Source organism: Bos taurus, chromosome 8 (genome assembly GCF_002263795.3).
Source record: "Bos taurus isolate L1 Dominette 01449 registration number 42190680 breed Hereford chromosome 8, ARS-UCD2.0, whole genome shotgun sequence".
Classification (NCBI taxonomy): domain Eukaryota; kingdom Metazoa; phylum Chordata; class Mammalia; order Artiodactyla; family Bovidae; genus Bos; species Bos taurus.
In genome coordinates, this window is record NC_037335.1 from 48,890,295 (window position 1) to 48,916,994 (window position 26,700).

The 26,700-nt window shown below is 37.2% G+C and overlaps 1 protein-coding gene across 1 annotated transcript in view; it reads left to right on the plus strand.

Moving 5' to 3' along the window:
* The first annotated feature begins 210 nt into the window (after positions 1–210).
* Positions 211–26,700, plus strand: part of TMC1 (transmembrane channel like 1) — a 115,975-nt gene continuing 89,485 nt past the window's right edge. The window contains exons 1-5 of the mRNA XM_024996018.1: positions 211–249; positions 5,413–5,491; positions 7,679–7,726; positions 13,104–13,272; positions 19,466–19,594. Of these exons, the coding sequence (XP_024851786.1) occupies positions 211–249; positions 5,413–5,491; positions 7,679–7,726; positions 13,104–13,272; positions 19,466–19,594 (464 nt within the window). The remainder of the gene's footprint in view (positions 250–5,412; positions 5,492–7,678; positions 7,727–13,103; positions 13,273–19,465; positions 19,595–26,700) is intronic.

Genomic DNA, 26,700 nt, shown 5'->3' on the forward strand with positions numbered 1-26,700 from the left:
AAGACACCACTTACTTTTTTGTAACTATAGAGAGCTCTAATGCCTTTGTAAATACCTATTTATTTCCTGGATATAATTAAAATAAAGTTAACCCTCCAAACCACATAGAATAAGAGTTGCTTTGTTCTTTCTGTAGACCATGGTGTCAGGAAATATTTGATTGCAGCTTTTTGCAAACACTCCTGTATATATTTTGCCATTTGAAGAACGATGATTCGTCATTTCATATTTGTACTTGACAGTTCAGGGGTGAGTGGTAGAATTTAGAATACCAGCTACCCATTTCACTCAGCCTGTTTAATTTTAATGTTATATACTATGGAAACAGAAGGAAAAAGTGCCAAAAAATTTGGTGTGCATCCTCTCTTATTTTATCTTTGTTTTGAGTGAATTTTCTATTTTTCTCTTTGTTTATCTCAGGGTTGTCTCTCTGGAACCTTGTGGTAAAATGTGTTTCTCCATAGACTTAATTCTCTTCCATTTGGCAAATACAATATTTTATATTGTGTTTTTAATAAAGCAGGCATCAGCAGCTATTTATTTTCTATTTCTTAAGGGCCACAGAGCCTTAAAAATAAATATAATTCAAAAGGAAAGACATTAGAGAATGACAGTTACTAGAGGCAGTGATACACATTTTTTTGCCTGCCCCCCTCCCTCCTTAGGTGAGTCTTAACAAAAACCAAAATTATTATTCTTTTTTTGTGATTTTGTAGCCACAAATGTAAAATAACTATTTAGTATCTCCAAGATATTATAATGTTTGAAAATATAACCAGTCTTTTGGCATTTATTATACAAATTTCCATTAGTGTATTGTTGAACGTATGCACCCCATGATTTTTTCAGTGGTTTTATAGAAGACCTTATGATTTTAAGGTTTTTAATGGTATTAAGGAAAGATGCTGGCACCTGGAGAAAGAATATCAGCCTAGGTCTGTCAAATTAAACCTTTTCCCAGGATACCTTACTGACAGTTGTGTAATGATCTCATTCTGTTATTACCACTTCAGAGGATTTTTTTAAATGTCTTATAGTTTACCAGTTCATTAACGTATTTGATTGATCTAATAGCTAAATAATTATTCTTTTTACTCTGTGGCTTCCAGAATATCATGCTCAAGTCCATGACATGAAGGATTTCAGGTTGTTATAAACAAATGTCCTGAATATCTTTTTGAGTGCATGTGTGCTAAGTTACTTAAATCGTGTCTGACTCTCTACAATCCTATGTTCTGTAGCCCACCAGGCTCCTGTGTCCATAGGATTCTTCTGGCAAGAATACTGGAGTGGGTTGCTGTGCCCTCATGCAGGGGATCTTCCCAACCCAGGGACTGAACCTGAGTCTTTTATGTCTCCTGCATTGGCAGGCGGGTTCTTTACCACTGGCACCACCTGGGAAGCCTGAATATTTTCTTATCCTGACCTAAAACTAGTAAAAATAAATGGAGCTGCTGAGTTAAACTGAATCAGATCTTATATCCTTGGTAGATGATATATGAGAAGAAGAAAGATCACATTCCATCATTTTTGTTCACTTTCATGGACAGTGGCTTCCATTCCCTACTTAACATCCACCAATGATAGTGTTTTGATAAATTAATGGAAGCAGAGTGCTGGGCCACTCTCTGTAGGGGAAATGATATCTCAATATGGTTTGGTGATTTCATCTAGTCAGATTAAACTCCTGAACTTCAACAGTTGCTACTTAACCTATTTTCCCTAGAGCCTCCTATCTCTTTTTCTTGCATCTCTACCCTCCCAGTTACCCAGGCCAAAATCCTTGGAATTATCCTTGATTCTTCTCTTCCTCTCACATCCCACATCATACCACATACTGATGACATGGGTTCTTCACTGAAGACTTGGAAATGTGCTTGTTATGGCATGGATTAATGTCTGTCTCAGGGCAGTTTAGTCTGAGCTAAAAGGTTAATTTTTTATATTTTAATGTATTTTTAAATTTTTTCTTAAATAATACAATTCTAATTGTATTAATGAGCAGTTTCTTACCATTTTGCAGGCGGACATGAAAGTGTGTGTATACGCCCAGTTTTGATAAAGGCAGTGCTTTTGTTTTAAATAGACCATTCAGATATGACCAAATTAATCCCTTATGATTATACAGTGGAAGTGAGAAATAGATTTAAGGGCCTAGATCTGATAGATAGAGTGCCTGATGAACTATGGAATGAGGTTCGTGACATTGTACAGGAGACAGGGATCAAGACCATTCCCATGGAAAAGAAATGCAAAAAAGCAAAATGGCTGTCTGGGGAGGTCTTACAAATAGCTGTGAAAAGAAGAGAAGTGAAAAGCAAAGGAGAAAATGAAAGATATAAGCATCTGAATGCAGAGTTCCAAAGAATAGCAAGAAGAGATAAGAAAGCCTTCCTCAGCAATCAATGCAAAGAAATAGAGGAAAACAACAGAATGGGAAAGACTAGAGATCTCTTCAAGAAAATCAGAGATACCAAAGGAACATTTCATGCAAAGATGGGCTCGATAAAGGACAGAAATGGTATGGACCTAATAGAAGCAGAAGATATTAAGAAGAGGTGGCAAGAATACACACAACTGTACAAAAAAGAGCTTCATGACCGAGATAATCACGATGGTGTGATCACTGACCTAGAGCCAGACATCCTGGAATGTGAAGTCAAGTGGGCCTTAGAAAGCATCACTATGAACAAAGCTAGTGGAGGTGATGGAATTCCAGTTGAGCTATTCCAAATCCTGAAAGATGATGCTATGAAAGTGCTGCACTTAATATGACAGCAAATTTGGAAAACTCAGCAGTGGCCACAGGACTGGAAAAGGTCAGTTTTCATTCCAATCCCAAAGAAAGGCAATGCCAAAGAATGTTCAAACTACCGCACAATTGCACTCATCTCACATGCTAGTAAAGTAATGCTCAAAATTCTTCAAGCCAGGCTTCAGCAATATGTGAACCGTGAACTTCCTGATGTTCAAGCTGGTTTTAGAAAAGGCAGAGGAACCAGAGATCAAATTGCCAACATCTGCTGGATCATGGAAAAAGAAAGAGAGTTCCAGAAAAACATTTATTTCTGCTTTATTGACTATGCCAAAGCCTTTGACTGTGTGGATCACAATAAACTGTGGAAAATTCTGAAAGAGATGGGAATACCAGACCACCTGACCTGCTTCTTGAGAAACCTATATGCAGGTCAGGAAACAACAGTTAGAACTGGACATGGAACAACAGACTGGCTCCAAATAGGAAAAGGAGTACGTCAAGGCTGTATATTGTCACCCTGCTTATTTAACTTATATGCAGAGTATATCATGAGAAATGCTGGACTGGAAGAAACACAAGCTGGAATCAAGATTGCCGGAAGAAATATCAATAACCTCAGATATGCAGATGACACCACCCTTATGGCAGAAAGTGAAGAGGAACTCAAAAGCCTCTTGATGAAAGTGAAAGTGGAGAGTGAAAAAGTTGGCTTAAAGCTCAACATTCAGAAAACGAAGATCATGGCATCTGGTCCCACCCCTTCATGGGAAATAGATGGAGGAACAGTGGAAACAGTGTCAGACTTTATTTTTCTGGGCTCCAAAATCACTGCAGACAGTGACTGCAGCCATGAAATTAAAAGACGCTTGCTCCTTGGAAGGAAAATTATGACTAACCTAGATAGCATATTCAAAAGCAGAGACATTACTTTGCCAACAATGGTTCATCTAGTCAGGGCTATGGTTTTTCCTGTGGTCATGTATGGATGTGAGAGTTGGACTGTGAAGAAGGCTGAGCACCGAAGAATTGATGCTTTTGAACTGTGGTGTTGGAGAAGACTCTTGAGAGTCCCTTGGACTGCAATGAGATCCAACCAGTCCATTGTGAAGGAGATCAGCCCTGGGATTTCTTTGGAAGGAATGATGCTAAAGCTGAAACTCCAGTACTTTGGCTACCTCATGCGAAGAGATGACTCATTGGAAGAGACTCTGATGCTGGGAGGGATTGGGGGCAAGAGGAGAAGGGGACAACAGAGGATGAGATGGCTGGATGGCATCACTGACTTGATGGACATGAGTCTGAGTGAACTCCGGGAGTTGGTGATGGACAGGGAGGCCTGGTGTGCTGTGATTCATGGAGTTGCAAAGAGTCGGACATGACCGAGCGACTGATCTGATTGTATGTAACTTTTTACATCATTTTTCATTTTTCCATTTTTAAAAGTTTATACTGCATTTACAGTTATTATGAAATATTAACTGTATTCCCTTGAAATGTACCCCATTTATGGGAAGAACTGATGTTGACATTTGCTCATACACAAAGGAACCCTAAACAAATAACACTAGTACATTGCTAATATGGAGAAGGAAATGGCAATCCACTCCAGAACTCTTGCCTGGAAAATCCCATGGACGAAGGAGCCTGGAAGCCACTGTCCATGGGGTCACAAAGAGTCGGACCCGACAGAATGACTTCACTCACTTACATTGCTAATAAACATAACTAGCACATTGCTGGAATAACCCAAGTAAACTAGATAAGATATTCATACCTAAACTTGAATCTTACTGTTATAAAGTCGTTCTTTTGCATCAAATAGCTAGACTCCTTAAGTACTATCACTTTTCCTCTATAGTCTACAAACTCCTAGTCCAGAACGCTTTGCTCTATGCTGCTGCTGCTGCTGCTGCTGCTAAGTCACTTCAGTCATGTCCGACTCTGTGCGACCCCATAGATGGCAGTCCACCAGGCTCCCCCATTCTATAGACCCTTGTAAATGCACAATAAATGCTAACTGAATAAATGAATTTTCAGTTTCCAAAGGAATGAGCTGGTGCTACAATAATCCCTTCATGAGCTAAATGTGGGTCAGAGGAACAGGTGATATCATTCAGCTCTTTCAGCTACTTGGCCACTCTGATCCTGAAGAACCATACAATATTTTCAGTGCTATAGACTGAAAAAGAGAGCCTGGAACAATATTCACTTTTCTGAACGATTCCAGTGCCTCTAAAATGTGACATTTTGCTGTTGTTTCCTTTTACTATTTCTAATTACTGGGTCTATTTGCATGAAGTGAGGATCTGGGTTGCCTAGGAGTTCATCTGCTCCTATTTCATATTCTACTCTTAAATAAGCATACTTCGGTGTAGTCTTGCTTGCTGCCTTCAACATTTAGACAGGACCCCCCACCCCCACCCCCAACTGTCCCACTCTCCTCCCATCACTCCCCAGGAGAAAGGTTATTTTTAAAGTACATAATCAATAGGCTTTGGGAAACATCCAGAACATGAGAAGGTCATATGATTGGGAGCAAGCTACCAGGGATTGCTGAGAGAAGGGATGGCAACAAGCCATGCCAAAAATTGTCTGAGGGGGGAAAGACAGTCTGTAACTCGCATTTAAATGTTCTGAGTTATTCTTTTGCACAGGGTTTTGTTTGGGAGGGGCTTCTTAGCTTGGTTCTTCAGCATTACTTTGAGTTTCAGGAGATGCAGATCAGCATTGACAGTAGCTTTTCAGACTAAATAGTGTTACATTAAAATCAAGCTTCCTCTGAGGCTCTTGATGGTCTTCAATCTCCTGGTCATGGTGCTGCTATTTAGTTCCTGATGCTGATGCTGCCTTTGCTGAGGGTTTGAATCAAGAATAAACCAATTATGGTCACAATACCTATAAAAACAATGGCTCCGTAGCTCCTGACTCAACTGCCAGACAAAAGAAACACTGCTAAACAAAGAATGCACCTACTGAGAACGTGTAGATGATCATGCACAGATGAGTATCGCTACTGGAGAGTCACCTCAAGAGGAACAAAGAGGCTATTTCTGCAATACTGTCCATTACATCACTCAGAAACCATAGCTCTTTTTTTCTTCTCTACTTGCAACCACAGCAGAGTTATCTCCCCTTATGCAGTTTTACTTAATGGCAATTTGTAACTATCCTTCCTGTACCTTAGAAGATGACCCATGACTCCAGCCCTGCATTTTCTCTCTTCTTAGCAGAGGAAATTGATTTGTCACTCATCTCCTTGGCTTGGGACATTTCATTTTGTTGTTTTTGTTTAATAGGATTGTAATCCTTCCTAAAGATTTGCTTGTATCTCTATTTATTTAGTATTTTCCTCCATTTCATTATTTAACTTTAATCATGTCTAGTGAGTTGATTATTAAAAATCAGTTTAGTATTTTGTGTGATTTTTTGCTTTGAGTATGCATGGTGCAAAAGAGGCTGTGTGTCAGCCTTTGCTATTTGTCCTCAGCTGTTCCTATATTATGCCACTGATCAGACCTTGGTCTAAGGCTAATCTTATATCATTAAGTTGCCTTTCTAAGTGAATTCCTCTTTGACTGAAGAAATTTGGTGGTAGCATTAATTGCAAGTAAAGACCATGACTTATTGTTGAATATAAAATATCTTCTGAGAAGTGTCTGTTGTCACCATTGTGAACTCTCAGTAGTGACATAAAGACTTTTGTCCCCTGCAGATCCAGTTACAGCCAGTGACAAAGGCATATGTCCACTCTGAATAAAAGAACACTTATTTTCCTATTCCATGGCTGACATTGAGTGATAACATTTTTGCATATCGTAAAAATTTTTATGCATATGCTGTTTAAAGGCAAAAAGTGCTTTTACAACAATCTTCTTTGTGAATAGAATTTAAACTCTGTATGTGCTGCCTTTTCAATATGCCTGTCAAGCTCTGAATAATAACCTTTGACAGTGCTGAGCAGAAACAAAACCAGAGGTTGTTTCCTCTGTTCACAGCAGCATTGTTTATTATCTTTGCTGTTTTGGACTTAGGCTCATCCACCTTAAATAAAATATGTAAATTCATATTTTAAATGAGTTACTAAACTGTGCTTTAAGCAAATAGTCTGCTCTGATTTTTGCCATGGCAAGTCACAGATCTTTGTCTCTGGCTGATTCAACCTGTGATGAACAGATAGTAGTTGACAAGGGGAAAAATCTGCCAATTAATATATTTTCTGATATTATTGTACCATTAAAATTTTATAAAACTTGTATATGCCTTTATAAAAATGGAGCTAATCTGAAAACAAGACCCTAAGGATGAGGGGAGGAATAAACAGAAAAAACATTCTTTGTTTTGAAAGAACTATTAAATCACCTATCTCCACATTGTCAAGGTAAATCATATATGGAAAAATTTAGGCTGCATATAATATGTATAGAAAAATTAAAATAGGAAATATCAACTTTTAAGCATTTTTGAAACGTTCTTTTACACTGGATAGCTGGTTAGAATGAAATATTCTCTATCTTAATAAGTTAATTTGGTTATAATAACCAAATGGTTTGTGCATGTGGATACAGCTTTGCTAACAACTTTCTTTATCATACAATGAAATGACCCAACAAACCCTAAGTTGACTTACTGCAAAATAGAATTTATTTTGGTTGAAGTTATTTTGAATTGAACTGACAGGCTTATGACTGACATGCTTTGCAAATTGTCGAAGGTGATGAAGCAGAGAAGTCCTTGCACAACACTCTATAAGATGCTATAGCTGTATATCTTTAATAAACAATGTTCATTTTGACAAGTTTATTGAAAAAATATATTAACTGCACAGAAAACTTTACAATGAAAGTAACAACAGTAAAAACCAGTTATTAACAATTGTGCTGTCATTTAAAGAATTGCTATATTTTTTTCTTTCCTCGACAGTGCAAATCCAAGTGGAGGAGAAAGAAGATGATACTGAGGAAAGTTCAAGTAAGTGGGGATGGACCCAGTTGGGATATGTTTCCTGGGGAATTTCAGTGAATTTAGGGGATTTGTCCTCTTATCTTGTGGGAATATGCGACCCTATGCAAACACAGGAGCACATGTGGATGACTTTCAATGGTCTTACAAGAGCGATCAAGTCCATCAGATAGACTCTTCACTTGAGAGTCCATTCAATTGGCAAAACACACATTCCACCTAATTTATAAATTGCTCATCATTAGCAAAGGAGAAAAGGAAAGGTATAAACATCTGAATGCAGAGTTCCAAAGAATAGCAAGAAGAGATAAGAAAGCCTTCCTCAGCAATCAATGCAAAGAAATAGAGGAAAACAACAGAATGGGAAAAACTAGAGATCTCTTCAAGAAAATCAGAGATACCAAAGGAACATTTCATGCAAAGATGTGCTCGATAAAGGACAGAAATGGTATGGACCTAACAGAAGCAGAAGATATGAAGAAGAGTTGGCAAGAATACACACAACTGTACAAAAAAGATCTTCACGACCCAGATAATCACGATGGTGTGATCACTGACTTAGAGCCAGACATCCTGGAATGTGAAGTCAAGTGGGCCTTAGAAAGCATCACTACAAACAAAGCTAGTGGAGGTGATGGAATTCCAGTTGAGCTACTCCAAATCCTGAAAGATGATGCTGTGAAAGTGCTGCACTCAATATGCCAGCAAATTTGGAAAACTCAGCAGTGGCCACAGGACTGGAAAAGGTCAGTTTTCATTCCAATCCCAAAGAAAGGCAATGCCAAAGAAGGCTCAAACTACCACACAATTGCACTCATCTCACACGCTAGTAGGATAATGCTCAAAATTCTCCAAGTCAGGCTTCAGCAATATGTGAACCGTGAACTTCCAGATGTTCAAGCTGGTTTTAGAAAAGGCAGAGGAACCAGAGATCAAATTACCAACATCTGCTGGATCATGGAAAAAGAAAGAGAGTTCCAGAAAAACATTTCTGCTTTATTGACTATGCCAAAGCCTTTGACTGTGTGGATCACAATAAACTGTGGAAAATTCTGAAAGAGATGGGAATACCAGACCACCTGACCTGCCTCTTGAGAAACCTATATGCAGGTCAGGAAACAACAGTTAGAAGTGGACATGGAACAACAGACTGGTTCCAGAGTTTGTCAAGGCTGTATATTGTCACCCTGATTATTTAACTTATATGCAGAGTACATCATGAGAAACGCTGGGCTGGAAGAAACACAAGCTGGAATCAAGATTGCTGGGAAAAATATCAATAACCTCATATATGCAGATGACACCACTCTTATGGCAGAAAGTGAAGAACTAAAGAGCCTCTTGATGAAAGTGAAAGGTGAGAGTAAAAAAGTTGGCTTAAAGCTCAACATTCAGAAAATGAAGATCATGGCATCCGGTTCCAACACTTCATGGGAAATAGATGGGGAAACAGTGGAAACAGTGTCAGACTTTATTTTTCTGGGCTCCAAAATCACTGCAGATGGTGACTGCAGCCATGAAATTAAAAGACGCTTACTCCTTGGAAGGAAAGTTATGACCAATGCAGATAGCATATTCAAAAGCAGAGACATTACTTTGCCAACAAAGGTTTGTCTAGTCAAGGCTATGGTTTTTCCTGTGGTCATGTATGGATGTGAGAGTTGGACTGTGAAGAAGGCTGAGCACCGAAGAATTGATGCTTTTGAACTGTGGTGTTGGAGAAGACTCTTGAGAGTCCCTTGGACTGCAATGAAAGCCAACCAGTCCATTGTGAAGGAGATCAGCCCTGGGATTTCTTTGGAAGGAATGATGCTAAAGCTGAAACTCCAGTACTTTGGCCACCTCATGCGAAGAGTTGACTCATTGGAAAAGACTCTGATGCTGGGAGGGATTGGGGGCAAGAGGAGAAGGGGACAACAGAGGATGAGATGGCTGGATGGCATCACTGACTCGATGGACGTGAGTCTGAGTGAACTCCGGGAGTTGGTGATGGACAGGGAGGCCTGGCGTGCTGAGGTTCATGGGGTTGCAAAGAGTCGGACACGACTGAGCGACTGATCTGGTCTGATCTGAAGTGGATGGTGGTCCAGAAAATTTTGCTTTTTTATTTCTTTACTATTTTCTTTGTTAAAATGTTTTCCCTTAGGCTGAATCTATTACAATATAACAGATTGGCCTTTTTGACTAAAGTGATCAGGTTGTTGAATAAAAATGAATAACTGTTCTTTTGAATTCATGAATATTTTGTCTAAATTGCCCTGTTGTTTTTACTTTGAATAGGTTCAGCTCAAGAGCCTGAATTGTGACCCATTCCTAGGCATACAAACCACTCATGGACAAGAACAGAGAAAGATTATTTTATGAGCTAAAGTTTTGAGTTGATCAAAACTGAAAGTGCAGCATTTCAAGGAGAGTTCAATTAGAGAATACATCAACACCATCAGTTAAAAACCTGAGCCCAATATGACAGCCAGTGAATGTTCATGGTGACCGTTGTTTTCATTAATTTGGTACATTCTGCATGTAAACAGCCCAGAGTCTCACACAGATCCTACAGGCTCTGACTTGACTACTATAGGGGAATAAAAGTAATTTTTCCTTTACCCTTCTGAGTTTCTTAACTGATACTCCTATGGTCTAAGACAGTTTAACAAGAAAACCAAACCAAAACAGAAGTTTATTAACACATACACCTCATGTATACATGGATGATACCCAGAAAAAAACTGAGTAATTGTGTGAGGTGGCTTAAAATTTAGACTTAAATGCCATCTAAATAGGGAAAAGTGAGGGGTATGTAGGTCTCTTGGGAGAGAATAAGTTTTAAGAGGATAGATAGGAGGTATGATAGTTTATGATACAATATGTCTGTATGTGGTGTTGACCTATAGTCTCCTCTATAGAACACTTCTATAGTGTTCCTTGGGGATGAAATCCCTGGGGAGGGGATTTATGACAATTGAGTTCCTTTAGGAAGCTCTGTTTTCAGGCAGACAAGAGGAATTCAGAGAAAATCTCTTTCTGCATTTGCTGTTTTTCAAGTGCCACATCTCAAAATAGTCAATACACTGAGGTGGCATATTTTGGGGTGTTATATTCTGAATGTCTTTCTGAGGTGGTATATTCTGCTACCTTTCAAAACTAAATTGAGCCCATTCCAAAAGGTAATGTTTATGTAAATCCACATTTAGTAGGCAATTGTAAAAACACTTCTTTTTTTAAGAATTTGAATATTTGGAAACTAGTGAAAACACTAAAGATAGCCTTTTTGTCCTAAGTGCTAAAAGATAAATATAATGATATACTTTTCATCCATGGTAAAACTCTGCAAGTTTAATATCTTAGCTTTAATGTAAAATATACTAAAATGCAGAATACCAAGTGGCTTCTTGAATTTTTGAGTTATTTGAGGGTGAAATTGTTTCTCAGTTCCTATGAGGCCCTTGTTCTTTCTATGATTAGTGACTAAAATGAACAATAAAGGCTGGGTAGATTTTCAAAATGCCAGAGTGGGGTTTGAATCATGCAACATCTGCCACAGTATTTAATAAATTTTTGGTCTTGATGACAAGAGTACAGTTTTCAAAACCTAATTAGAAAAGATATTCTCCTGTTTCTCTGTGCTAGTCAAACTTTAGTAATATTGGTAATGTTTAGATCTTATTTAGATTTGGAATATCAATTAAAGTTTAATAAGTAGTGTTAAAAAGAACAAAATTTATAAAAAAATAAAATGACACACACTATGTAAAAATGAACATATTTAACTAATAAATGAGGAATCTGGTGAGCTATTTATAGCAGTTACCAATTCAAAGGAAAATTCAAAGAACAGATTCATTTATAGATCAGGAATATTGAACTGATTGTGTAAGTGAAGACATGACTGTTTTGTGGGGGTTTTTTTTCTTTCCTTTCTTTTTTGGTGGTGGAAAGTTGTCTGCACTGAGTTTACTTGCTTGTCTACGGACAAGAACTATTTTCCATTGCTATCTAGTGATCTACAATTTACAAAGTTACAAGATAGCTTCCATAGAATTAGCATCAGACAACATAAAAGGGTATGGTACAGACATTTCATAGTTTTCCATTAAAGCACAATTTTTTTCCCTATAGTAGCTTCTATTTAAAAAGATAGTGATAATTACGAGTAATATTTGTTTTTTAATAATAATTAACTCTAAATATCAGAAGTTAAAAAGCAAAAGTGAAGGTGAAGTAGGATTGTCTGTCATAAACAGTGAAGGAAGGAACTGAATTCTCCTCCTACTCTTTACTGGAAAGCTTCCAAAGAAGTTATGGACATGTGAGGCATTAATTGTCAGTTGGTGAATAAAATAAAATAATATTATTTCTCTCAATCTCGTATTAAATTTATTAGTTATCTATTTCTAATCAAAAAGATAGAATGATCAAGCAAAGTTATTTACTATCAATTTCATCTAAGGAAGAGAAAGAAATTTAGGAAAAATAAGTATTTGAAGTTAAGAATGAAAATGATTTTACATAAAATAGATAAGCAACAAGGATTTACCAGGTAACACAGGGAGCTGTATTTAATATCTTGTAAAAACCTATAATGGGAAATAATCTACAATATATATATATTTTATATATATATATATATATAAAACTGAACCAGTTGCAGTACACCCAAACAAGTAATACAATATTGTAAATCAACTATGTTTCAAGTTTTTTTAAAAAGTTAAAAAGAAAAGAATGAGAATGATTTGAATTAGAAAGGTATTTGAATTATGTCAAGGCATAAATTAATTTCTTCAAAATTATTTTAATTTATAGCATTTCCTTGCATTCTTATCATTTGTTCTAAGATAGAAGTAATATTAACACATAGTGATTAAACACTCAACCCTTATGTATTGAATTGATAATCTACAATTTGAATTATGTCAAGGTATAAATTAATTTCTTCAAAATTATTCTAGTTTATAGCATTTCCTTGCATTCTTATCATTTGTTCTAAGATAGAAGTAATATTAGCACATAGTGATTAAACACTCCACCCTTATGTATTGAGTTGATAATCTACAAACTTGGTCTGAGAGGTCATGGTATGATATTAAACTCCCAAGTCATGTAGTTATGCAAGTAAATGAAGGCTGGAATTCTAAGCATATTAGAATTGGGGGATTGATACTCACTTATTTGAGTAGCTAAACCACAAGAATGAGAATGTAGATAAGTGTATTTAAGTGGCAGACTATGAAATATATATGGCATGGTGCATTTTATCTTGATATGACAAATGTCTAGATTATGGTTTCAGAGGTGTGACAATGATAATTAAAAAGTAAGAATACATTTGGTATCAGGAAAGCACTTTTCTGAAACTACTCACTGAAGCATTAACTGCTGTGTTTAGGCGAAGAGGAAGAGGAGGAAAACAAACTACCTCGAAGACAGAGCTTGAGACCAAAGAGGAAACGGACCAGAGATGTTATCAATGAAGATGATCCAGAACCTGAACCAGAGGATGAAGAAACAAGGAAGGCCAGAGAGAAAGAGAGAAGGAGGAGGTTAAAGAGAGGAGCGTAAGTTAGTTCTGATCTATAATTGACATTCTTTTTCATTCAAAAGTGCCTGATGTGGAAAGATCACTCTTTAGGCACTCCCTAGCCTTAAAATTGGTAATTAAAACTACTTTCAGAAAAACAAGCTTAGTCTGATGCCACCATTTTATTCCACTTAGTTAAATGTATTTTAATATTAAAATAGAATTTTTAAATGAATATATATTGAGAATGGACTTATGAGAGATTTCCTTATGAGAGATCTAAATTGTCATGGGTCATTAACATATTATAGTTAATTTAAATATTTTAAAGTTATTCCGTTAGTTAAATGCATCGTTAATGAAGTTAAATGAAAAACTTATAAACATGATCCCAAATCACGTATCTTACAGAGCAGGAGTTGGAAAACTATGGTTAATTTCAACCTAAGAGCCAAGAATGGTTCTTATCATTTTAATAAAACTGTAATTTAAAAAAAAAAACACACAAAGAGGAATATGGGACAGAGCTGTATGTAGCTCCCAAAGTCTAAAGTATTAACTATCTGTCCCTACAGAGGATTAGATTGTCCTTTCCTTTTTAATATAACTCTATGACTTTCACTTCTAGCAGGCCAATGATTTTCTGATTGCTACCTTTGTCTAGAGTAATATATTAAATGCTGTTTAGGGAAAAAATTCAAGAAAGTAATTTTCTGGTTTTTGCTTCCTGGAAAATGGCAGATGGCAGGAAGGTGGAAAAACTGTGTATGTGAAACTCATTTACTAATAGGAAACCTAGGCCACTTGGACAGGATTCAAGAGAATAACTCCTCTGCCACCCCTAGGTGGGGCATGGGAATCACCATGAGGTGATAGGCTCTGTCCTCTGAAACAGTCCTAGAACTTTAAATGCTGAGAAACTTTCCAAGATTTCCTCCCAAGATGACACCTTGTGGTATTCAATAACTAACTATTATTTGTGAATATTTTATCAACAGAGAAGTTTAGCATTAGTTGATGATGGTTCCTTTTATTTATTTATTTTTTGATTGTCATTTTCCTGCATTTATTGTTTATCTTTTTTTTTTCATTTTTTTAGCTTCCTTTTTTTTTAAAATTTTATTTTATTTTTAAACTTCACATAATTGTATTAGTTTTGCCAAATATCAAAATGAATCCACCACAGGTATACATGTGTTCCCCATCCTGAACCCTCCTCCCTCCTCCCTCCCCATACCATCCCTCTGATGGTTCCTTTTATAATGAGTAACCCCACCCATTTCTTCATTGTATTTTTGTTGACTTAAGGTTTTAAATCTCTCTCTTACTCTTCTTTATCCTTCTCTTCCTTTTTCTCCCTCTCCCCAATCTCCTCTTCTTTCTTCTATCCTTGAATACTAAGACATCACCTGCTTTCTGTTTTACTCTGATATTTTTTATGTCTATCTTCAAGTATTTTTATGTTTCATTCTTTTCAAAAACAAAACACCCTTTTAAGTTTCATGTCTTATTATGATTGTTATTTCTATTATTAGGTAGTAATATTTCCTACTAGCAAAGGTGATGCTTTCTGACCATGGTATTTCATTGAGGAAACATCACCAATAGACATATAAATGATATAGATTGTGTTCCAGAATTTACCTTTTCCTCTCCACCTGTGCTTCAGAGATGTCGCTTTTAAAAGATGACTCAGATGGGAATTCCTTTGCTTTCTTGGTCTGCTCAAGGGCCTCCTGTCAAGGCTCAACCTCTAGAAATAGGACCATGTGAATCAACTGGGTCTTGGCCCCTGTTACCTGGGGCAATCTTGTCCCTGTGACAGGGTCTGTCCTTAGCTGGTCCCACTCTCATCCTGATTCTGAGAAGCCAGAAGCACCCGTCTCCCATCCTCCCTTCTCCTCTGCAGAACCAGTCTTGACTAAAATGAATTTTCTCTCCATAGGTTTTGTAAATTATATTATTATCGCCATAATTTTTACAACTATTTTAAATAATATAAATTACTTATGATGATTGACAGTTCTGATCACTATTTCAGGGTCCATATTCCATTGTTCACTTTGAAGATAAGCCCTTCTGTTTTTAAGAAAATGTATTAGCAAATATGTTTTGAGAAAGATTAGTAGGCAAATCATGGCACATTTATTTAGGTTAACTAATTCATGATCTTCTTTTATTTAAATTTTCATGTAAAACACCTTAGGGAATTTTTCTTGCACTGAAAAAACATTTGAAAACAACTAAATCCAAGGTTGTAATGTTAACTGTCTTTGGAGATGGTTAACAAAAACTGCCTTGTTTGGCATTTTGAAGTATTTCTAATAATATTATATGCTTTTCTTGACCCAGTTTTAAGTGAATAAGTAATACGTTTATAGCAGTGAGAAATTCAGCACATTATGCCTCCTTTTTTCCTAACAACTGTTGTTTAAATAAATCAAAACTAAGATAGAAAGCCATTCTTACACAAATTAGCCCTACATTTTAGAAGCAAAGCATGCCTGTGCTACACTTTTTTAATATGATTAGCACTTTCTTTGAGTGGTTCCTGGAAAAGCTGTTTCCCTGTAATGCAATGTTTAATCATGCATTATTATATTTAAATTATACAAAAAATGTAATATCTTAACTACCTGCATATTTGAAGGTAATTTAGCTGAGAACAACTATACATTGTAGCACAGCATGATCGTACTGGAGCAATCGACAATTAACAACACAAAGATTAAAAATATACCAGTCTGAGATCTTTTAGTGTAGGAATAAATATCTTTCCATAACTTGGAAGACATTGTTATATTTTATTTTAGTGTACTTGTTGGTAATCCTGTCATCCAGAAAAATTCTGTACATAAACATTTATTTAATAAATATTTATTCAGCTCCACTTCTGTCAAAGATAATTTGCTAATTTCTTTGGAAGATATGGATATGAATGTGAAATTGCCTCCATTCTCTACAAATTAATAACATAGTAAGGGAGAGGCCACTTAGACACAATTATTATGAAATAAGGCTGTATAAATGTGCCAGGGAAGTAAAAAGTGATTTAGAGTCTTAAAGAAAACTATCTCGTAAGGACAATCAGAAAAGGGTATTGAAGACATTTCATATGATTTTTGAAGGAGTCATAGAATCTGAATATGTTAAACATGTAAAGTACTGGGTTTAAGACAGCAGGAAACTACATAATTAGTATTTAGGAACGTAGAGAAATGTAGAGAAATAAGCTTTAATTACATGGTAAATCCAAACATGAAATAGATCATTCTTTCATTCTGTGTAAGTATTTTGTTATCCTTGTACAGCACCATAGGATTTTATATGTATGTATGCTTAATCGCTCAATCTTGTCCGACTCAGCAACCATATGGATGGTAGCCTGCCAGGCTCCTCTGTCCATGGGGATTCTCCAGGCAAGAATACTGGAGTGGGTTGCCATACCCTCCTCCAGGGGATCTTCCCAAGTCAGGGATCAAACCCAGGTCTCGTGCATTGCGGGAGGATTCTTTACCATCTGAGCTACCAGGGAAGGATTTTATATAATAAACATCAAATGTTTAAAATAGAAACAACTTAACGACATTCAGAGTTGTATCTTAGTATGAGTGCACTTCCATAGTTCACTTAAACCAGGATTACTATTCTAAGAAAAATATCTTAATTGGTTAAAAAAAAACCCAACCAAGCTATCAATGACAGATGTTATTTTACAGGGTTAATTAAATTTCTGTTTCAGTAACCATGACCTGATTAAAAACTCTGGTGGTGGTTTAGTTGCTAAGTCGTGTCCAACTCTTTGCGACCCCATGAATTGCAGCACGCCAGGCTTCCCTGTCCATCACCAGCTCCCAGAGTTCACCCAAACTCTTGTCCATCGAGTCGGTGATGCCATCCAGCCATCTCATCTTCTGTCGTCCCCTTCTCCTCCTGCCCCCAATCCCTCCCAGCATCAGAGTCTTCTCCAGTGAATCAGTTTTTTGCATGAGGTGGCCAAAGTACTGGAGTTTCAGCTTTAGCATCAATCCTTCCAAAGAACACCCAGGACTGATCTCCTTTAGGATGGACTGGTTGGGCCTCCTTGCAGTCCAAGGGACTCTCAAGAGTCTTCTCCAACACCGCAGTTCAAAAGCATCAATTCTTCGGTGCTCAGCCTTCTTTACAGTCCAACTCTCACATCCGTACATGACCACAGGAAAAACCATCGCCTTGACTAGCCGGACCTTTGTTGGCAAAGTAATGTCTCTGCTTTTGAATATGCTATCTAGGTTGGTCATAACTTTCCTTCCAAGGAGTAAGCATCTTTTAATTTCATGGCTGCAATCACCATCTGCAGTGATTTTGGAGCCCCAAAAAATAAAGTCTGACACTGTTTCCACTGTTTCCCCATCTATTTGCCATGAAGTGTTGGAACCAGATGCCATGATCTTCATTTTTCTGAATGTTGAGCTTTAAGCCAACTTTTTCACTCTCTACTTTCACTTTCATCAAGAGGCTTTTTAGTTCCTCTTCACTTTCTGCCATAAGGGTGGTGTCATCTGCACATCTGAGGTTATTGATATTTCTCCCAGCACTAACTGATTTAGTAGGTACAAATAATCACTAGGCTAATAATAAATAGGTTACTGGAAAGATGAAAACACTAAGCATCATGGTAATAGCAACTATAGGAAGCAAATAGCACACCATGGGCTGGAGGAACAATGGAAAGAGGTTGAAATTAAAACCTAAAAGCATAGAGGAGAGACCCGGGGAGCTGAAACTACTGCAGAGGGGGCGATGCTCAAGTGGTGCTGGTGTCTACAGGGTGAGTGATGAAGCTGGTTCTGCTAATGTTGGAAAAACTGGCAAACCAGTCTCACCTGCAGCTATGGGAAGGCCCTGCAGCTCTTGGGGTGAAAAAGAATTGCTGAAGAGTAAGCATCCCACAAGAGGCAAACGGGAAGCTAAAGGAAAAACCAAGTCCCTTCTTAGTATACTCTATTGGCAGCCAATTATGACAGCAGAATATTGAGCCAACTGACAAACTAGAAATGTGTCCTACAGAGTCACAGCCACAGAATCACAATATTAAGTCTAAAAGGGTAAATTTGAAGTTAAGTGACCGTGTTGTTGTTGTTCAGTCACTAAGTTATGTCTGACTCTTTGAGACCCCATGGACTGCGGCACGCCAGGCTTCCCTGTCCATCACCAACTCCCAGAGTTTGCTCAATTCATGTCCATTGTATCAGTGATGCCATCTAACTATCTCATCTCCTGTCACCCTTTTCTCCTTTTGCCTTCAGTGTTTCCCAGCATCAGGGTGTTTTCCAGTGAGTTTGGCTCTTCGCGTCAGGTGGCCAAAGTATTGGAGCTTCAGCTTCAGCATTAGTCCTTCCAGTGGATATTCAGGGTGGATTTCCTTTAGGATTGACTGGTTTGATCTCTTTGCAACAATAACTCATAACTGAAACAATCTCTTACCAAAAACATTGTTCTCTACAACAGGGCATCATATTCTTCAATTTATAAACTTTGTCGCTCATGTTTAGATTTTGTTTTCTTTGAGTTTTGGAACCTTTGATATTTTTTGCAATACTAGGAACACAGAAGAGAAAAGATCCATCTCATTTGCTCAGTGAGAAACTAAATTCCTTTGAAGCCCTCTTCAAAGGATTGACTTCTATCAAGTACACTTTGAGTTCAATTTTATCAATTGAAGTTTTGAGCTTAATTAACAGATTAAGTTACCTTAGAGGAATAGATTCCTTTTATTTTTTCCTATTTCAGTTTTTCTCTTTCTCTTGAGACAGGGCTAACAAATTTTTTAAGGGCACTTCAAAGACACTTTCACCTCTAATTTACTATCCTTGTTGAAAAATAAAGTTTTCAAATGAAATGTAGAATTGGAGGGGGAAGATGTACAGGGGAACAAAGAAGAGAAGAAAATATATTAATAGCTTTTTATTTCCATGGATTTTCTGAAAATTTGAGACTATGGACATAAAAAGGTTTCAGGACTTGAGAAAATAAATACTATTTTTTAAAGTTACAGTAATTCCAGAAACCCTGCATCAGCATTCAGCTGTAAGCTCTAAGGCTTATGGATCTCAGCATTCATTGTATACAACCAAGTTGTTATGCATTAATCAGCTGAGTATCTGATAGCATTCATTAAGTTTGGAAGTCAAGCAAATCTTAACTTTACTAAAGAAGGTTTTTTTTTTTTTTTCTTTTTTTTTTTTAAGGGAAGAAGAAGAAGAAATAGATGCAGAGGAATTGGAAAGATTGAAGGCAGAGTTAGATGAGAAAAGACAAATGATCGCTACTGTCAAATGCAAGCCTTGGAAAATGGAGAAGAAAATTGAAGTTCTCAAGTATGATGCCACTTTTCATAATTAGAAACACTTTCCTTGCTACTGATTTCCAAAATTCTCTATTTCCTATACATTATAGATAATACTATATGTAGTACATCATTTATATAAAGCACTCATTATATATAATGTTCATGGCCATATATACATAATTAATGTATCAAATGTTAACATATCATATATGTACATATACACACACACACACACACACACACACACACATATATATATATAACTAGAGAGGCTGGGATAATGATTATAAAAGAAAACAGCCATAATTAAATTCATTTTTTGGAATCTTACAACCTCTGATCACCTTTAATTATTTGCTCCTTGAACTGAGAATTTCCTTAGTTTAATACATTCATTACTATCTCTCTGAAAAAGATACTACATTTGAATTTTACAAGTTTGTTGGATTGCACACTCTAGTTTCTCTGCAGGGTTCCGGCATCAAATGATATATTCATGTGACAGCTCTTATTAAAGCACAGGGAGGATACTAAGCCAACTGAACAGTAAATGGGATTCCAATTAAGGGTTATGCTAATAGCTATTCCCTGGTAACATGTCAGCAACCCAGTTTCACTCTTATGTTGAGTGTTGATGCACTCAGAGACACATAGATTTATAAACTCCTGATAAAAAAAGTCAAATGATTATCCCTTTCCTGGGACTGCAAGCAGATTTGCCTCTGAGGATCACACTTTATTTCCTTGCCATAGTGGTTGGGGAAGCGGGGCATGAATAAAAAGGACGTGTCTGTGATAACAACCGTGTTTGCATCTCACAGATGTGCTACTGATTGCATTTTCCCCACAGAATCATTTTTATAAACGGTGGTAAATTTCCAAAGCTATCCCTCCACAAGCCTATTTAAATAATAACATTAAATGTTTAGTGTATATATAATAATGTTAAAATTAGGGGAAAATGTTTCTGTCTTGGGTGATGAAAAAAGAACTGAAGCAGCTATCAGGGTAATTCACTACTAATCTTGGCTCTGCAAGAGGCTGTGCATTATTTAAGGAAATAGCTTAAATTTCTGGGACCTCAGTCACCCTGTATCCAAAATAAAACAAGATATTCCAGCTTTACCCTATGGGAAAGGTAACCTAGGTATACCTAGGTGGGAACCTAGGTATCATTTCTAACAGTATTGTTTTGTGGAGTTCCAAAGAGTGGTCTTCTCAGAAAATTTCTGGAACACCACACAGCTGTAGGCTGGGAACTCCCTATGTTTGTGCATGTACACCAGTCATAAATGAGGTCAAAGACAAGTAGCATTTCTGGTTCTATGAAGCTATTAATGTATATACATGTGCCTGTCCGTGTGTGAGTGTATGTGTGTTAAAATAGTTTTCATTCAATGAAGTGATAGTGATGCTAAATAATAGGTTTAAAAAATATCCTTACTTAGCAAAATAGATGCTTGGCAACCTTATGTTGGTTCCCAAAATATGTCTTAAAATATTGCTGACCATGAAATCCCCAAACCTGAAACCACAGGTAACTGTATGTGGAAAGTTGTAAAATTATATAGTAATAATATTTTGAACTTTCAAAGCATGGTGTGAAATTGAGTAAAAATGCCAGGAAATATATCCTCCCTTTCCATCTGCATGGAGGTGTAGAAATAGCCCTTGCTCTTCCTTGTCTGCATTTTCCATACAGAGCAGTGGAGAAGGGATGGGCGTCAGGCTTGAGTTTGAATCTCAGATCTCCCATTTAAAGGCTGTGCAAATTTGAATGAACTGTGTAGTCCTCAGGTTTCATATGAAATTTTACTATTTTACAGGGTTACTGGACTCATAAAGTACGTTATTTCATATGAAACACTAATCAGTGTGCCAGAATATTGCACAAAGCTGGGAAACACAACTTGTAATTATCATTGTATCTCAGGACAGACTCAGTGTTGCCTGATTTCCTGCAGTATAACAGGAGCGATGGGGAGGGTATAGGGCTTGGCAGGAATGGGTGGGAGCAGACTTAGCCATAGGCAACCCCAGGAGCCTTGGGGGATGGTGGCACATCGGTATAGCAGTCTGGACAGTCTGGCAGGATGGACAACTGATTTTGATGCTCCAAGAAAGAAAAGAGGGTATCTTTACAGTTCAGCAGAATCTATTGTCAGCCACTTCTACATTTTTCAAAATGTACCCACAAAGTCATCTTGTAGCAGATTCTGGATCCTGGGGCCTTAGACTGGAGTCCAGGGATTTAGCCATTTTTAGACACAGGGAGAGATAAAGATTGGGATGGAAGGAAGGGCAACACAGGTCCTATTACTAGAGCAGAGGTCAAAAATGGGGAGTTTGCAGCTGAATCTAGATTATAAATGGTTTTTATTTGGCCCACATGCTTTTTGTTTCTTTTTCTTTTATTATTATTATTTTAATTATGATTAAATATATGTAACATAAAATTTAACATTTTAATCATTTAATAAAAATAATAATTTTTTTCTTTGTTCTTAAATTTAAAAAGTAGAAGATTTCACATTTTAAAATTCAGATATTCATCTCCTGGATAAGAAGAAAGTGTGGTCCACATTCCTACATGAAAATAATAACTGAGACTAAGCAATTGCTATCCCCTACTAATAGGGTATTCACTCTTCAGTGTGCACAGTTCCCAAACAATCCACATCACTTATTCATGCTTCTTAGCTGGACCTTATAAGCATTCATTTGTTGCCTCCTACACATGCATCTGGGGAGCAAGTTAGGCATGCTACCAAGACAGTGATTCAGAAAGTTGGGGTGAAAGCCAGACTGCAGAATGGAAGCACAGATTTAGGCCCAGATAAGAAACAACTGTGGCTTCTCACCTGACAGCAATGCCCATTGTCTTGTGATGATTCTCCATAGCCAGAAATGGCTCCTGCTTTGTGGCTTTGCAGTATTCTGCACAGCTGGTGCCATTGGCCATGATCAGCCTGATTCTCTTGGTTTCAGCCTCTGTGATAAAATTGTTGGTACTACAGTGCCTGACCTATTTCCCTTTGCAGGTTTCTGAATGCTGTATTGAGGTTCTCCCCCAAGGGTCCCAGTTACATACTGGAATCAATACTTCATAGTATTTACATGCAGGTAAAGTTTTCCCTGGAGCTTCCTTGATAGCTCAGAGGTAAAGAATCCGCTTGAGGTGCAGGAGACATGGATGCAGTCCCTGGGTTGGGAAGATACTCTGGAGAAGGAAATGGCAACCGACTCCAGTATTCTTGCCTGGGAAATCTCATGGAGTCACAAAGAGCTGGACATGACTTAGTGACTAAACAACAACAATAAAGTTTTCCCTACCCCAGTGTTATTAAAACATGGGAGCCAGGCGTCTTTCCTCCCACCATTTATTCCTTTCAGAGACTTCAAACTCTGACAGAGTGTCAGTGGATTATGTTATTCCCAGAAGCAGCCTCCAGTCATCACTTCTGGTTAAGTCAATGGAATCCAAGACACTAGGCTCGATATAACTGGAACAGATATTTTCCTCATGGGTTTGGATCTGTATCTGGGTTCCAAGTCTTCCCATCTGGCTCTGGACTCTGAAAAACTTGTGAAACTTCTAAAACAGATTTTTACAGAGGGTAGGGGTTTTAAGATGTGTCTTAGAGTAAAGCCTCAGGAATGGAGGTTTATGGTTCTGAGGATATATATTGTGGGAGACCCAGGTATAGTTCTCATAAGCCATAATTCATCTTGGGACTCTCAAAAATTTTTGGAGATGGTCTTGTCCATCTCCAAACCCTCATGGTCATCATTGTCAATAACTAATTATTTCTAAATCAAAGAGCTGGAATTCAGATTTTGAATTCAGATAGTGGAGCTCACTGACTTTTTTAATCAAAAACTTTAAAATTTTGTTATTGTAATTACCAGGGACATTGAAAGCTTTGAACATAGAGATGACATATTCAAAGTGGTATTTCAAAAGAAACTTAAAATGCAAAGTTATTCCTATTGTACAGATGAGAAAACTTTACAGAGGTAAGGTAGCCTCACACAGCTAATAACTATTAAGGTGAACATTCAAATCGAGTTTTCTTCATCTGCAAAACCTCATAATTTTCCTACTCTCATACTGCTTCTCATTTGAACCATGTTTTCCAGCAAAATAAACAGTCTTCCCTAGACACTCTGGTGGCCTTTCTCACTTTGCTTCAGTCTCCTCTCCATTTGTCTGCAGCCTATGCTTCTTCCAACTGAGTTCTATCCCCTTCATGAATTATTGTCTCCCTGTGGTCTTTTCTCTGCCAAATCCTATAGAAAGAGAACTCAGATAGTCTGTCTATTATTCATTTGGCTCTGTTGTTGTGCTGCATTATATCTCATTTTAAAATTGTATATAAATCTCTTTTCCTTTAGAATAGATTTTGAACTCCTAAGAATGTGACAGGGGTCTGATAGCTCTTTACTACTTCAGGGTCTAGCCTTGTGCTCTGTACATCATAAGCATTCAATTACTGTCCCCTGAGTATCACTGTTCATGGTGATTTCTTTTGTTGTTGGACACACATTCCCAAAGCAAGAGAATCATTAACATGACTGAGACCTGTTAAAGGCCTAGATAAATGTGTGAGTAAAAGGCAGGAATGTGCTGAAACTTTGATTCATAGTGTTTGCCAATTTCCATGGTGTAAATATCCCCATTATGATTAATTTCAAGCTACTAACAGTTTATGAACCAGCTCACAAAAGTCCTGAAAATTTAACAGTCAGTGGCTGAGTCAGCTGCAGCACCCCAATGCGGGGGGGATCTAGTGATGCCCTTTGATTAAGCTTATATTAGAGAGATCTTAATCTGGAGCAGTTAAGAGGAGAAGCTAAAGAATAGAACCTATTTATTATGATAGAACATATTTCCTTTATTTAAATTCTAATCAACAATGAAATGTTTAAATTAGGACTACCTGTGAGAAAAAAACATTATTCTATAATTTCTGGACTCTAAAGTTCAAAAGTGCTGTCAACTGATAATAAAAAACAAAAAGTCCCCCGTACAACCCCAAAGTTGCAAGTTATGCTTTATTTGGGGACTTTACCGAGTACTATTGCCTGGGAGACAGCCTCTCAGACAGGTCTGAGGAACTATTCCAAAGAGTTTATGGAGGAGCCAGCATATATAGGAGTTTTTGCTGAAAACAAACAAAAAATGTGGTCAAACATGAGAAGATCACTGCTAATCACAGAAAAACAGACATCTCACTTTAATGATTTTAGTGCTTTTTTATGTGTGGGAAGATCCAAGAGTCCAGGCTCACTGAAATTATTCCTTAGATGTGCATCTGAACTATCTAGGGTCAGTATTCAGTTTTTCTCCACCTGAAGTTCCCTCAGGGTGCAAAGTTAGGAGATGGCTGCAGTGACTGACGGCTTGATAGCAGGCAGCATTCTTTGTTCACTGAAGTGACAGCAGTTTGTTTGTTTGTTGGCCGCCATGCATTAGTAACCTCTTATCCTAGTTATTTTATCTTATCACCATGCTCAATTTCTTTTTTTTAACATGTCTAGAGATTTTCAATCTTTCTTTCTTCTTTCCTCCTATTCTGTTCTTTTCAAAATTCATCTTAAAGAGGAAAAGCTTTTATTCAGGAGTATTCAGTTCTTGATTGATTTCAGAAATTGTTTACCTTAGAGTTCACCTGCCACAATTGTCTGTCTCATCATTTTCATGGTCTTAGAAGGAATCTTTCCATATTAAATAAGAACAGTGTCCCCAACAAGTCTTTCTGTCTTGGGATTTAGACTGTTAATATTTGCTGTTTTATTGTGAGTCCTTAGAAAATTACTGTGGTTATTTTAATAATAACCACAAAAAATTTCTAATAATATTTTGGAATTCTCCCTTGAAGGATATTGAAAGGAACCAAATGAGAAAGTGACTTTTTTTGCTTGGGACTTGTATGTTCTGGAAACTTTTTCAATTGTTAAAATAGTTCTGAATTATTTGAGAGAAACATACTTTTGTCTACCAAGAATTCTCTTTCTTTATTTGTTTCATGACTCATTGAATTTTTTTTATCCATATTGTGCCATTTTACCATGGTTTCCTGGAGACGTTGTGTTCTTCATCTTGGTTTGGCCAGCTTTGCCGGTGGCACATGGACCTGTCCATGCTCCTGTATCTTTTGGAGAGCTGTGAAGGAATTTATGACTGTTCTATCTCAAAATCCTGAGCATACAGGCTAGTTAAATCAGCCTGAAATTCTGCCCATATGGCTGGTGGAAAGGTATTAGTCACCGAAAAAATGGGTGAAAAATGCTAATATTCAAGGATGCATACCAAGATTCTTGGCAATCTTATTTGTTACCTTCCATGAACATCTGCTTATCCAGAATTCAAATAATCCTATAGTTCAAAGAAACACGGATTTTTAAAATGGCACACTATAAGATAATGATTTAAAATAAATGTTAGCAATAAAGAAGTTCCAAAGTTTTCTTTTAGATAGGTGACATATTGTTATTTTCATCTTCTTAATTGCGTTTCATTGTACACTACTTTCTCACGGTATTATCAGTCAGTGTTTTGTATATGGTAAGACACAATGAGTTAGTTTTTCCAGCTTACCAAAGTAACATAGCCTCCTAAGATTTTTGATAAATAGCAGTTTACCTAACTTGCACTCCTTAGAATTTTAGCTGTAAGTGATAGCTAATTTTCACAACTTGTTCTTAGACTATCTATAATTACATGATCTTCGGAAACTGATTAAAAGGAGAAATTCATCGACTATGACTTAAAAGTATTTCAGATCAGATCAGTTGCTCAGTCGTGTCCGACTCTTTGCGACCCCATGAATCGCAGCACGCCAGGCCTCCCTGTCCATCACCAACTTCCGGAGTTCACTCAGACTCACGTCCATCGACGTGATGCCATCCAGCCATCTTATCCTCTGTCGTCCCCTTCTCCTCTTGCCCCTAATCCCTCCCAGCATCAGAGTCTTTTCCAATGAGTCAACTCTTCGCATGAGGTGGCCAAAGTACTGGAGTTTCAGCTTTAGCATCATTCCTTCCAAAGAAATCCCAGGGCTGATCTCCTTCACAATGGACTGGTTGGATCTCCTTGCAGTCCAAGGGACTCTCAAGAGTCTTCTCCAACAC